Source organism: Artemia sp. Qi Xiang Cuo, chromosome 4 (assembly GCF_049724085.1).
Source record: "Artemia sp. Qi Xiang Cuo chromosome 4, ASM4972408v1, whole genome shotgun sequence".
NCBI lineage: Eukaryota > Metazoa > Arthropoda > Branchiopoda > Anostraca > Artemiidae > Artemia > Artemia sp. Qi Xiang Cuo.
This window is the reverse complement of record NC_142797.1, coordinates 60217059-60232563: the sequence shown is the minus strand read 5'-3', so window position 1 is coordinate 60232563 and position 15505 is coordinate 60217059. Positions and strand designations below refer to the sequence as shown.

The following is a 15505-nucleotide window of genomic DNA, read 5'->3' as shown; positions in this document are numbered from 1 at the left end:
TGTTCATTTCTTTTTCCCAAATACCGAAACACTATTTCTGTATAAAGAAATGTACATTTTTGTATATCATAAATGTGGAAATATGTAAGAATAAAAAATTTCTTAAATACAGAAATAGTCGGAACTTGAAGCTTTTGATATCAATTTGAAGGCTAGTCAAAAACCTTCCTTGAACAAACAACTGTTCGTTAATAAGTTTTTGCTCCGTTTTTTTTTTATCTTCTGTAAAAACTACTTTGTGTAACAGACTGTCTTTTGAATTATGGCGGACTTGTTGACAAAAATAAAATTACGCATATTAGCGCAAACTAAACCTCTGGTGCCAAGACCCCGTGGAATGTTGAAGCAACTGTGACCCACCGCATGCAACTATATATCCCAGGTATATGCTCCCGTATCACGACTGCAAATGCATTATGATTATCGTAAACTAATTATTTCCAAGGTCACCATGTAATTAGAGACCTTCTAAAATAAGTTTTGTGTCTACAAATTAATCGTCAAAGTCTGTAACCACACTGTTTTTGTTTTTACCTATATTAGGGCCAGGACCGTCACGTATGGGGGGGGGCAATATTTTTCGTCACTCGGTAAAAAAAATAATTCGGTAAAACCGTGGGGCTTTGCGCCACTATTTTTCCCGCGCCGTTAAAATTCTCAGTTCGGCTCAATAAAGACCACAAAAATACTGACATGTCATCTACAGAAATTTCAAACTTGGTTGGTAAACGCAGCAGTTTTACCGACTCCTGCCGTGATTTTATAGGTGATGCCACAACTTTCCATTTGTTTAAATAAACAGCATTAAAATAGTGACATTATACTTACCGAAGATCTGAATCTCGGTTCGTAAATACCGCGGTTTTACTGACTCGTGCAGCGAGTTTACGTTTTTTATTCGAAACGGACATTATGCATAACAGTCGGTAAAAATGATTAGCCAGTCGATAAAACCTCTCCCCCCCTCCCCAAACATATTGATTAGTAACGACACTGATTAGGGCTGTGTACTATTTACTTCGGCTAATGAACGTCCGTGAAACGGTTGATTATACACACTTTTATTTCTTAGGGTGCGGTTGATTTTTGAATATAAAAGAGTGCGTGTCTTCTTGTTTCCTTTTCATGGAATTATGCGTCTAAAATGTAATAAAAATCAAAATAAAGGAAAAAAAAGAAAAAATAGGAAGTTCTGTTTCGAAACCAAAATTTCCGGTATTATTTCCAAAAAAATTATAAGTGATACGGAAATTTTGCTTAGGTTGTTGAAGAGATATTATGAAGTTTTATCAGTATTCAAAGTTATTTGATTTCAGTGAAGTTAGGTTTCAAAGCTAGAGCATTTTACTAAGACATAATGTAGGGAATCCGCAGAATCAAGACTTCAAAATAGAAAAGTTACACAAGGTATTTTTTTTTTTCGCGAAAACGAACGTAAGCTCCAGTTCTTAAAAGAACTGGTTCTTTAAATTATACTTTGTCTAGATAAAGTTACCTCCAGCAATCAAAAAATTCAATGCATCATGACGACTCGTGAAACCATGTACAACTTAACAAAGCAGCTTTTCATAGTTTTACTCGATAAAAACACAAAAGGGCATTAAATCAAAAATTTAAGAAAACAACCCAAAAAATCGGAATTTAGAATTAAGACTGACTTTCAAACAATTATTTCCATGAAATCCAGAAGAGTTACGGAATTTTGTTCTCAGCTTCTCAGAGAGATAATTTAATGTTCTGAAGGTGTACGACACATAAAATTATTCTGAAAAATTATACTTTCCCAGTAGGATAGTTTTTTTTGGCACCATGTACAACATGAGAGAGAAAAAAAAACGTTTTTTTTCTGGGTAACTACATCAAATTTTTGGCTAGAAGGTTATGAAATTTTTATCTTTCCAGCTAGGACAGTTTTGTTTTGGCACCCTGTACAACATGAGAAAAAAAAAACTTTTTTTCTGGGTAAAAACATCAAATTCTTGGCTGGGAAAGTTTTGAAAATTTTCACTTTCCCAGCTAAGATAGTTTTGTTTTGGCGCCATGTACAACATTAGAAAAAAAAAGGATTTTTTCTGGGTAATTACATCAAATCTTTGGCTGGGAAAATAAAAAAATTTTTGAACAATTTTACGTCGTACTCCTACAGAACATTAAATTATCTCTGTTTTGGCAGCATGCACAACATGAGAAAAAAAAAACTCTTTTTTTCTGGCTAACTACTTCAAATTCTAATAACTTCACTGGAACTTTTCTACTGCGTTTCAGGATTACCATACACGTGAAAAATTTTAAGTTTGTATCTCTATAATTTGGATTTACAGAACGCTGAAAAAATAAATAAATAAAGCTTGGAAAGCAATAACTAATGCTCCGCAGCACAAATAATGTATCCGTTGCGTAATTTGTTGATTTTGAAAGTGTTCAACATTGACTCGTAATTTTTACGATTAATCGATCGGAGTTAATTTACAAGGCATATTTTTAGAAAGCAGAAAAGATAGAAGGCTGGAATAGAAGTGTTCTTATCTGCATGATGATTTTAGCATAAGATACAAATACTTAGAACTGTATTAGAAAACAATAAATGGAAAGACAGTATTGTTGGTATTAGCTTTTCAAACTAAGATTCTTGCCATTTCAAATTTCCACGCGTGTAGTACAAGTGTGACGTTAATATCAACGAATAACACAGGTCGCTAAAAATCCTTTTTTTTCAACATCTGCAGTTTTAGTCTGTTTCGGGGATGAAGCCAACAACCTTCGGCAATCTGTCATCCTTCATCCGCAGAACATGCCCTACCCATCTCAATCTTTCTCTCAATCTTTCGCTATCCGATTCGATAACCAAATTGGATATCTAAAGCCCAAATATATTGATTTTGTGCAATTAACAATTTTTTTAAATATCTTCCAAATTTTAGTTAGAAGAAATGATTATTGTATATGATATATACAATTATTGCCGATGTACTAAAAAAGAAATGATTTGAAATGATGTATACCCAAAATATAGATAAAACGATAGATAGATTCTCTCATTTTTTTTTCCAATTAAAAAAATTGGAAATTCTGTCGATACTTTCTCTTAAAAACAAGGAAAGGTAGAAGACATTTGTAAGCTAAACCTATGATCATTTTTGCATAGAGAACATATTCAACTGGAGAATGGACACCATAACGAATAGTTAATATTTTTTGTAACTTTAAGTATGATTTAGCGTTAAAGTACATAGAAGTAGGAAGACAGATTTAAAAATATAAAGGGCTAACCTGAATTAGAGGATCAAATATGGAATTGATCATGAAGTGATCGAGAAGAACATTGGAAGATATGTTTTCAAATCCTGTGACAATAATCAAAAGAAACTTCAACACTAATTTCTTCGTAATGCAAGGAAAATCCGCTAAAATGAAGGAAGTCGACTTGACAAAAAGAAGGAAAGGAGAAAGAAGAAAGCAAAATTTTGAAAATATATTACCTAATAAGAGCATATGAGACGGAGCAAGATAAGAGATGGAAGTGATTTCTCAGTCAGTGAAGAAATAAAGGAGAAAATCATACAAAGAATATAAACCAATGGCTGAAAAAAAAATTTGGAGCAATTTTTTTTTTCAAGTTTGGTTGTCTACATTCTAACTCTTTTTCTTCAATTTTTCTTTACCTGTACTGAGATGTCTGACAATGGTCCTTGCTTAAAAAAAAAATTTGCATTATTATCTTTTTTTCATCATCAGCTGAAAAATTTTATTTTTATTTATCTTACTAAAAGATATTTATCTTTAATGCATTATTGTTTAATTAAAAATAGTTTAATTATAATTTAATAAAATGTATTATAATTTAAATTATTTATCTTATTTATTTTATTAAATTTATTAAGATTAATCGTATGTTGTTTTATGTTTAATCACTGTGCTGTTATAACTAATCTGAACGCGTAACTGAACGAAAAAAAAATTGAAAATCCATCATAACCTTTATTTTCGAATAATACAAGGAAAAACCATGTCGTAAGAAGATACTACTACTACTACTACTAATAACTCACCGCAGCACCAACCCGTCTGAGGCCAACACAGCTACGCACGCTCCTCCTCCTCCATCCCAATATCTCGTATGAAGATATCTATATTACATCATCCCCACGAACTGCAATTTAGTTAATTGATAGTTTATTTCTTTCGTCTTTAGGCTCAGTCTCTCGACTACCGTATATATTAAAATTTTAATTGTTAATTATTCCATTTTGCTTAAATCATGTTTCCATAATCAAGTGATTAGGCCCATTTCAACCAAACAATATTTCATTAGTTCCTATAATAAGTAAGCTGAATATAACAAGTCAAAAAGCTAAACAAGTAAACTGAGAAATAGTGACATGAACATATGCTGAAAATTACCCTTTTTTCTTAGGACACGACAAGGGCGCTGTTTTATTTCAAGTAGATCTCGATTACAATGAAATGAAATGTTTAAAATGTTACCACCACACAAATTCGTTTAAAAAATACATAGCTTATATACCTCAGTAGTCTATAAAGAGTTCCTTTAAAAATATCAGTTGGTTTAATTTTAAAAGAAGCAGAGGAAACGCACTTACCACAGAGCAGCTCGGATAGTGATTTAATAAGATCATCCATAGTTCTGTCTACCTCGTTACTGCCAACAAGTACGTCAATTAGATCAAAATTAGGGTCTGTAGAATGTTTTTGATACAATGTTCTTGTCAAAGCACTCATAGTCTAAAAGAGAAAACCAAAGACCTTATACTATTATAAGCCTCATCCTGTTCACACGTTCTGTCAATAGAACAGATAATTTGAGTAGTCAATATGGATTTGTTTTGAAAGCAAAAGCGTTCGATGTCTGTCAATAGTATGTCAACATAAACAACGTCTGAAGAAAAAAATTGTCTGTTCTCGTGTCGGTCAACAGAAAAACGTCACATTATGACAGTCAATTCAAAGCTGAAATGGAGACAATCCCCATTTTCCCCATATAACTGAAACAGCATCTTTAATTGTAACTCGGTTTCAGCTAAAAATATCTAACCAAATTTGGAATGTCTAATCAAGCCGATAATTTATCATATACTATTTCTTCCGAGTGAGACCTGGCAAGACAAATTTATGAAGATCTTTCACATCTGCGTTCAACAGGTCACAAACTTCCAAATGTCGATTAAAAATCCACGTAGTTTCAACTTAACACCAAATAGTTAGAAATCAATACCATTTTTAGTGGCAAATAAATGTCATATTGCACACATAGGCCTGCTACATCCGACAGTTCAAATTCACTTCTCAAACTTCGTCCTCGAGCAACTTTAACTCATTTTTGCCCGGCAAATTTCAGGATATATTCTCTACTAGGTATTTTGATAGCACGACGGGATGTGTTACAAGCGAGAGTAAAGCTAATTTCTAAGAGAGCGCGACAAAGAATTACTTGTCAAAAAAATAGTTCGCAGGGCGAAATAAAAATTGCACTGAAGGCGTTTTTTTTTTTGCTTCAAGAGATGAAGAAAAAAATGAGAGTATTTTGTGCTTCTTCTTGTGCCCTTACTTTACTTGCTCTTGAGAATAAATGAAAAAAGGAAAAACCTTTGGATGAAACACCTTTTACAGAAACCCCCCCGAAATTTTTGACCGAGTCGAAAATAACTCGAAAATTAGTAAAACCTAGGTAAAAATCAGTAAAATTAGTCGAAAACTGAGTCAAAAATTAGTAAACCCCCCCCCGGAAAAGTCAAAAATTAGTAACCCCCCCCCCCCCCGAAAAAAAATCCTGGATCCGCCCTTGCAAAATCTCATCAAATCTGAGATACAAAAAAAAAAAAAAAAAAAAAAAAAAAGCTGCCGACAGCTAATCTCGACAGAAGAGCGCTTGGCAGTAACTTTGAGATATCTAGCACCAGGAGAAAGCAAAATGTCACTTCCATTTCAATCAAAATTGGCAGGTCTACATTGACTTCAATTATTTCAGACATTTGCAACGCAATATCTTATGCCCTCCAGCCTCATTGCTTACACAGTCCTACTGCAGAACTTTTGAAGCGATCTTCCAAGGGGTCTACGAAAATGGAATTTTCCGAAGTATATTGGTGCTTTTAACGGAAAGCATGTAAAAATTCAGTGCCGGCCAAACACAGGATCAGAATACTTTTGCTATAAGAAACATTCCAGTTTGATTTTAATGGCTATGTGTCATCCTGATTATAAGTTCAATGTGATTGGTGTAGGGTTTGAAGGAAGAAATAGTAGTGGTGATGCATTTGGACACTCTTTATTTGGCAGAGAGGGACGGAAACACTGCCCATTCCCCTTGGATTTGAACTTACCTCAAACCTAAACTTACCTCGAACTTACCTCAAACAGATATTAAATTAAGGTTGGACAAATATCAAACACATTTTTGCCTGATTCATCAAGTGATTTTGCCACCTACTTCCATGCATTTTCTTTGATTCCAAGGTCCTTGTATTCGTTGCAGCGTATATCATACAACACGCGATATGATCTAATGCTTTTTATTAACTTTTCAACATCCATTCTCTAATTTTTTGTAAAAATACAGCATCGTTACACGATTTTTTCCAACTTCAAGTTGAAGCATTAATAAGCGATTATTTTTTTTTTGCTTCGGAAGGCCTTTTTGTGGCTCCACGAAGCAATTTTTACTAGGTGAAGCAATATTCACGATCTGTCAGAACTAAGCTTATAGGCAGCGATATTGCTCACAGATCACAAAAAATTTTCTTGGAAAAGAAAACAATAGCAAAATTTTAACATATATTAGAGTGAAAATATTGACATGAATCGTGTGGTGTATCTCGGTTTTCCGATGAAAAAAAAATTCAAAAAAAAAAAATTTAACTGTTTGTTTTTGTTTGTTTTGTGGCTCTCTTTGACTGTGAGACATGCGTAATTAGAATGGAAAAAAGCTTCTCAAGGGCCGCACTTCGAAGACGAAAGAGCCACTTACGGCTCGTGAGTAGCCGACCGCTATCTTAAGCCAACTGTACGTAATAGTAAATCATCAACAAAAAAGATTGAAAAATGACTAGCAAGATCTCTCAACTAACTATTCTTTCAACAAAAATCTTAGAAGAATCTTCAAAAATCAACTAAAATATTGAAATATACAGACAATGAAGATTAATCGGTTTTGATATACAGTCAATTGACACATATTCGTAAAAAAAAACTCGAACAATACAAAGGTTTAACAGATAAATTAGCTGTAGGAATATAGATTGAAATTATATTCAATTTACTTACAGTAGCCAACAATTACACAAACTACTTCCAGTTTAGAAATAAATTTTTCAATAATTCAGGGATTAAGCAATGGGAAATAGCTGCGAAACCACCATTATCAAATTCTCATTTAGACTATGTAGAACCATTAACTTAAGAACCATATTTTTGAAACGAAAATTTTGGGAAAGATACATTGGTGATGTTTTTCGTATTTGGAAATATGGGGAAAAGAAACCAAGGCTTCTTCGAACTCCTAAATAGTCTGGGAGGAGCATCCGTTACCACAATAGAAAATTCCTATTCAATTTAAAGAAGGGGGGAGTAATAATTTAATATCATCTAAACACATTGAGAATAGACCAATTTCCATTAAAGATATTATAAATTTGAATGGGTATCCTGGAAAGAAGATTGCTATAACTATAGAAAGAAGAAAGAAAAAATTAAGTGAACCCAGAATTTTAGAAAAAGAAGAATTAGACACAAAATTAATAACAAATTTTTACCATTTGCTCCTTGTCCGTCAATAGAGACAGAACAAGTTACAAAAATACATTATAGCAACTATATTCAAATCTCATTAACTATAGGAAATTTATTATATAACCTATCAGAGAAGAAGCAACACCAAAAAAACATAAAGCTGTGTGTACAAAATACTTTACCAAAAAACATATAAAGTTGTGTGTAGAAAATGTTTTTCTCTTGTAGTAAATTCTATAGGGGCACAACAAAACAAAATTCAGAAACTAGGCTTCAACAGCACAAACCACCATTTGTGAAGTATTGTGCTTGAGGTCAAGATTCGAAATCGATGCTAATTTTAAGCATTCAAAAAAAGATCAGAAAGGCACATGGTTCAAAAATATGGTTACGTGGTATATATGGTAGTGATTCTTGAGTTCTCTTTTTAATGCAGTTGTCCTCCTACACGTTCTCTATCCTCCCTTCTTTTTCAAGATTTTAAAATCTCCAATTTGTCTTCAATTCACGCTTGTTACTTTAAATATTGCAAATTTTACTTGGTTTCCCAATTTGCTATGGTAACACTGAATTAGTTTCAATATTTAAAATTAAATAGCTGTTGGAATTGGCAAATATTAAGTTAGATAATTTTCATCGTGAATCTTAAAATATTCTCTCCATGCATAAACTTTTCTCTTTTTTTCTATAATTTGAATAATGTTTGTTATTTTTTCTTTACTTATTTTATTTGGTATTGCTTTTAAGTATATTGGGAATCGTTGATTTGTTTCCTTTGTTGAACAATTTTTGCAAATTCATTGTATGTGGCGTTTCCGCCTTTTCCCATCTTATTATGTATGTCTTAATTTTTTTACTTATTTTTTCCTGTTGATAAAAGCTTCAGGATATGAAACCAAAAAATTCAGACTTTTCTTATTGTTTGTATGAAAAAGTTTATTCTTTTTTTTAAACGTTCACTGTTGTATTAAAAGTTTTATCAGTTTTTGATATTTCATTTTCATTTTAATTATTTCAAATATGTATAAGAAAAAAAGTCTAATCTTTTTCCAGATAAAAAGAACTATATGCCAGATTTTTTGTCAATAACAAGAGGGAAAGACCAAATACTTAAAGTTTTTCTAGTGGAACCCCATTAAACAAAAAATAAGGTACAAAATTTTTTGTTGGAGTTACCGGGGCGTCAATTCGCAAAAATATAGGGGGGGGGGGGGGCAAAATTTAGGCTTAATGTTCAAAATCTAGAGGGGGACAATCTTGTTACTTTTTCGATTTTTCAATAAAATGTCGCAAAAGAGGTATTTTTCAAGATCTGGGGGCATTCGCCCATCCCCCCCCCATTTTACATGACTGTCTACAGAGTAGAAGAAAAGAAGACAACATTACCTGAAGTGAATAAACAATTTTTATGTTTTGCTCTGCTTTCAGCATCTCAAGGCATTTTGTAAAAAGAAGGTTGATGTTTAACTTATTTGCTTCCAACTGATCAGCTGAAAGCTTTGATAATTCTGCTTCTAAGCATGAAACCTACAAAGAAATAAGCTACAAGCACAATGAAATATCTAGTCAATAACAAAATCTTTCTTGAACTAAATTTATAAAATTTAGAAATAAGGTTTTTGATGAGCTACTTTGATACCTATGTTCCCTATGCGATTTATGTATCTCATATTTCTTCTTTCTTGCAGATTTAATATTTCAGCAAAAGATGACTATTTTGTATGATTCCTTAACTGAAGCTTAGCTCAATCCATCCAACGGTTTATGTTTCTGAAATGTGTGCACATGATTCTTTGGATTGAAAATTGGTTGAAAATTTCTTGTCCGCCTTGGACAAGAAACCGTAAAATTATTCATTTGTATAAGCTAACTGACCCTAATATTAGCATTAATAAATCTCTATCCCGTTTCCAAAGTAAGTTTAATCATCCAAGGTCAACAATTTGTTCACAATAGTTTTTTTTATATTAATGTAATGCATGTAATGATTTTTTTTTCTCTCTCTCTATTTTTTTTTGTCATCTTAGGGGTTATTCCGTATATGTACCTTTTTTTTGACGGGTATTAAATGAATAATATTCTTAGAGAGAGATTTATTTTAAACAAACAATCAATTTAACATAAGTTTAGTGGCCACCCCAAGAAGTAAAAACTTGTCCAAGGGGGTGGCAAAAATACACTAACATAACAAAACAACAATAAAAAAAACGAAAAAAATAATAACCTATCTATAACACAGTCCCCAAACAGCACCACAAACCTTAAACCTTAACATTTTCATTAAATTTGCAATCATATTCATAATCATCACCCCCAGGAGCCATAAAAATTTACCAATATCAATATTTAAAAAAAAAAAAAAAAAAAAAAACAAAAAAAAAAAAAATTCATACTTACTAGAAAGCATCCCTTTAATTACTATCTTAAACGAAGAAATATCACCTATATTTTTTATATTTTGATCAAGATGGTTCCAACTTCTGATCCCCCTGTGAAGCAAAGAAAACATCGATCGGGCCGAAACTACCAGTGGAATATTAATCTCTGCAGATGACCTAGTATCATAATCATGGACAGAAGATCTCAGGTTAGCCAATATTAATAATAATATTATTAGCATTAACAAATCTCTCTCCCGTTTTAAAAAAAATTTTACCATCCTTTTGTTAGCATCATTATTCGTATTAATGCAATTAAGAGTTTTTTTTTTTTGTCAGGTACTTGAAATTTCAATGTGTTTGTGTCCTTCCTTTTCTTCTTTTTTTTTCTTTTTGTTTTCTTTAGTGATTACTCCGTCTACTGTACCTTTTGTACCTTTTTTTGACGGGCAATAAATGAATAATAATAATAAAAATAATAATAATTTTTCTATTCTTTAAGCTAGTTCAGATTCTTCTGAATGAAAAAATTTAAGTAGTACCCTAACTGAGTCTCAGCAAAAAAAAATAGATCTGAGACTGCTGAATCGAATGATATTTAGAACTGCTTGTTGCAAAATTGCAGGTGCATGATAGTTTATATCTAATTAGATAATAACATTTAATTTAAAATTGCTATTTCTGTCTAAGCTTCAATGACTTAGGTAAGATTAATAAGATGAATCATTACTACTGAATTTTGATGATAAAATTTTAAAGTTATTTGTCAGTGAAATTACTGAAGGGGTATGGGTATATGTGCATTAAGTTTGTTTGTAAATACAGTTGAAAGTTTTCTATTAAAAGTACTTTGTATTTAGGTGTTACATAAATTGTAGACAAACCCCACACAACACTCATACACTGACTTTAGCAGTCAGCCTCTCCTATGTAGCTGCATGAGATGGATACAAGTACAATCAGGAACAGGATTTTAATTTTTTTTTTGTGGGGGGGGGGAGGATGGAAAGGGGTAACTAATAATAGAAGAATTCTTAAGTTTTTCTAGAAAATGACCCCAGGAGTAGTATTGGAGATTATATCTAACCCTCCTCATCCCTATATAAAGGTAAGAATACAGACAAGTCTTATGCAGCAAATTTGAAAAGGAAGCATTAATAGCTTCAGAAACTTATTCATAAGCTACACCAGAATAGCACACGCCTACCCCTGGACAATAAACAAGAATAAAACAATTCTTCTTATAGGAAAAAAAGTTGTAAGAGGCGAAGGTTGCTGGGATTAAGAGTGCTAGGTAGTCTTCTAACCCTCCTCATCCCTATATGGAGGTAAGAATAGCACACACCTACTCCTAGACAATAAATGAGAACAAAAAAATTATTTTTATTGGAAAAACAGTTGTAAGAGGTGGAGGCTGCTGGGATCAAGAGTACTAGGTAGTCATCTAACCCTCCTCATCCCTCTATGGAGGTAGGAATACAGACAAACCTTATGCAGAAAATACGAAAAGGCACATTAATAGCTTCAGAAAGTTATTCATAAGCTTCACCAGAATAGCACACACCTACCTCTGGGCAATAAATGAAAATGAAAAAAATCTTCTTAGTGGAAAAAAAATTTAAGAGGCAGAGGGTGTTAGGATCAAGAGTACAAGGTAGTCTTTACGGAAATTATGCAGAAAAAGTGATATGCTCACAAAGAATAGTATAGCACTGAATTAGCAAATGAAACAACCAATAGTTTGGAGCAACTTTCCCAATCCAGCTTTAGCACTAAAAGAGGAGAAGAAAATGAATAAAAATGACTGTCTTTTTTTTATTATTGGTTTTAGTTTTTTCTTTGTTTGTTTTTTTCCTGCATTTTTTCTTGTTGCCTTTGTAGGCTTTTGTTGTTGTTAGTTTTTCTCCATTTTTATTCTCCTTTAATGACACTAAAATTGGATTGGGGACGTTGCTCCAAACTACATACTTATTCTGCTTAAATCCCATAGAGAAAACTAACAATATCAATAGCCTACAAATATAACAAGAAAAAATTGTAGCAAAAAGAACAAACACAGAAAAACAAACAAAAGACCAACAAAGAAAAAAAGACACCTAAAAACAATGAATGAACACTAAAAACACATACAACCAATTTAAAACTAAGACCATTCACAAATGGGTATGTTTAACCTCCTGACTATCAAGTGTTGAAACCCCACCCTGATATTAATCCAAAGATCACCAGCCCCCACAGAAAAAATGAAGAATAATGCCTGAAAATACAGTTTGTGTGTGCTGTCCTGTGGTTACAGCTTCTCTAATAGTTGCAGCTTTTGATCCCTAAATTCCAAAAAAAAATACTGAAGGACTTTTACTTTCGAACTATAATAAGTTTAAAAGTCAGAACAATCAACTAGTCAAGCAATCTGAGCTTAATTTTCAAGAGTGAATGTTTGAGAAATCATTATTTGACAAACTGTTAAACAATCAGTAATTGGGTAGATTTTGAAATCTGATCATTAGTCTTATTACCACTCATCACCAATCACTTGATTACTTTTTTGGAGTAATCACCATTATCTGGCCCTCACATAGCTTTGGATTATAATTACATTTCTTGCATTTAAGCCTAGAAAAATTTTTAAGTTATAAACAATAAGTTGCAATATTACAGAGATACAGAAGTGAGAGAGAATCCCCTTACCACAAGGAACACATTATTTTCTACATATTTTTCAAGACAGAAGGGTCATCATTAAATTTCCAAAGGGTTTCACATTTTATAGATCAAACTCTATCATTTCCATTTTGATCTGGTCATTTTCAAAATGTAATAATCCAAAACTTGTCATGACAATAGACCACAAGACTACAATCATATAAATCATAAATGATATGCCACTGCTAGGGAAACAAGTTTTCATTATCGAGGTGAACACTCATTTTTTTTTTTTTTCTCCAAGTCAAATTTTATGCTAAGGATTACATTCTTTTAAATTCCTGTTGACAAGACAACTAGACCCCGGCGCGGCGCCGGTGGATCGACCGAACGCCGCCGACGATAGGTCCGGTCAAACACCGCCGAAGTTTCGTAACGCCGCCGGCGTGCCGCAGGCACGCCGCTGCCAGCAGAGGCGGCGGCGTTCGGTCGACTTTAAATTATTTTTACGGCAATTCTTTATTGCGTCAACCGCAAAGTCGGAGCTTTTCCTTCTCGTGTGGTTTAGTATTTCGATTTTCCTGATTAGAAATCAAGCAGAGCTTGCACTATTCCCAAATTTTCGTGTATTTCCTCGAAAATCTATGCGTCACCACGAAAAAAAATTTGGTTCCCCAAATCCCCGAAAATCACGCAATCACGGTGCCACCCCTAGTGATTTATCACCAGTGACTTTCCCTGCCAAATATTACTTTGTATGCCATAATTCTTTACTGCTGTCTTGTTCATTAATTTTCGTCTCTTTTGTTACTTTGCATAAAAACCAGACAGATGCAATATGCTATTGCAAATATTGCAATATACACAGTTCTTCATATGTTGACCAAAAAAAGCATCGTCTTTATGAAATGAGTTTAAATCATTTCAATCGCTATTTCTTACATCATTCGTAGTCAAGAATTTTATTTTCAAGTTGAATAGAATTATAGAACGCATTCACTACTATACAGCTTCAGCCTTTTGTTGGATTTTGAAATTGACAGCCAACAGATTGTTTCTACAGCTGAATTGTAAGTTTGCAGATTTTTTTTTGCTGTTTTTAGATAAGATTTTCTTAATGTTCAATACTCAATTATTGAACACCTGATAGAAAATACAATCTTCTTTCCGGAACGTTTTTACCCCCCCCCCCCCCCCAAAAAAATACAGCCTTCAGTTGAGACAAAATTTAGCTATAGACTAAGCTATGTACAAGGTTGGGGAATTAAAAATTGAAGCAGAATTTACCCCAAAAATATGATTCATAAATACATTGTATATTATTGCCTATAGGGGGGGGGGATAGGGGGCTATCATTTTAAAATGATAATACCTCATTTTTTTATTGAAAGCAGGGATGCCAAAAAGATAATTATTTTTTTCATTTAAAGTGGAGACAGAAGAAAATGATATCAAATTCCCTGGGAAACCATTTAAATATTTTGAAAGACCCAGGGCCCCCCATTAGGACTTGTTCATTGTCTTGCGTATTTTGCGATTTCTCATAGGCTACTGGCCTCATTTGGCTTTTGTGTGTGCTCCCTTTTAATTCGATTCTTTGGATCTTATGGAATGCCATGGCGAATCTATCACTCAGTTTTCCAATAATTTGAGGTATATCTGAATAATTTTGACAATTTTGTTGTTGTCTTTGTACCCCTTTACTCATACCCTCAATTTTTTTTCTCAGGGAACACTAAGCTGTTTACCGTTATTTTGCGTGTTTGTTTGAACCATATAGTGACCTTTTTAATTATTCAGTAAATTATTTTTCTAATCAAAGCTAAGACAGTATCCTATCAAGGTGGTATCCAGAGGGGGGGGGGGGGTAGGGAGGTATTATATTTAAATGATAATAACACGAAATTTTATTTATTGAAAGCAGGGATCCCAAAAAGTTCATTTTTTTTTTAATTTAAAGCAGAGACAACATCCAATCAAGGTGGTACCCAGAGGGGGGGGGGGTAGTGAGTTATCATATTTGAATGATAATACCTCTATTTTTTAAAGGCAGGGTTGCTAATAAATTAATTATTTTTTTTATTTAAAGCAGAGATATGATCTTATCCCGATAGGATCAAGAGGGGGGGCGTACTGGCAGCCATTAGATTTAAGTGATAGGATCATGATTTTATTTATTGAGAACAGGGATGCTAAGAAATTGAGAAGTCGACAAAACTAACAAGATTTCCGTGAGTTACACTTGATACAGCACTTGCATGGTTTTATCGTCCAAAGGGAAAGGGACATATGCGTCCAATCCGGTTTTTTTTCCTATTAATGAAAAGGGTTTACTTTGAAAAAATTCATTCATATTTACCAGGAAGATTCACATTAAAACGAATTGGTGTGACGAAAGCGATATCGACATCCCCACCTAATGTTGCGCACGAGTAACAATGGCGGCCTTGGTCCAGTGCCCAAGTAACATTAAAAGGCCAGGTCATAACAAAAGCTTACAATTTAGGAGGTTCAAGGAGGAATCTTTGACAGTCTTATGACCGCAGGGTACTAGATGTTGCAACATTCTTACGTATCTACAGTGGTTAAAAATTTCGATCACCCCATAAATGATTGCCAAAAATATGCACAAATGTAACATTTGGAATATTATATAACACTTTTTTCAAAGCTTTGAAGAAAAGCAAAAAAGTCTAAATACCCCTAACTACGCTTGAAAGCTATTTTAAAAAGAAACT

The 15505-nt window shown here is 33.0% G+C and overlaps 1 protein-coding gene across 1 annotated transcript in view; it reads right to left on the bottom strand.

Moving 5' to 3' along the window:
• The window catches only part of LOC148953291 (armadillo-like helical domain-containing protein 3), a 62056-nt gene that overhangs the window by 40268 nt on the left and 6283 nt on the right, over positions 1 to 15505 (bottom strand). Inside the window, exons 3-5 of the mRNA XM_089088467.1 lie at positions 9133 to 9273; positions 4602 to 4743; positions 3271 to 3404 (exon numbers count right to left, since the gene is read on the bottom strand). Coding sequence (XP_088944593.1) covers positions 3271 to 3404; positions 4602 to 4743; positions 9133 to 9273 — 417 coding nt within the window. The remainder of the gene's footprint in view (positions 1 to 3270; positions 3405 to 4601; positions 4744 to 9132; positions 9274 to 15505) is intronic.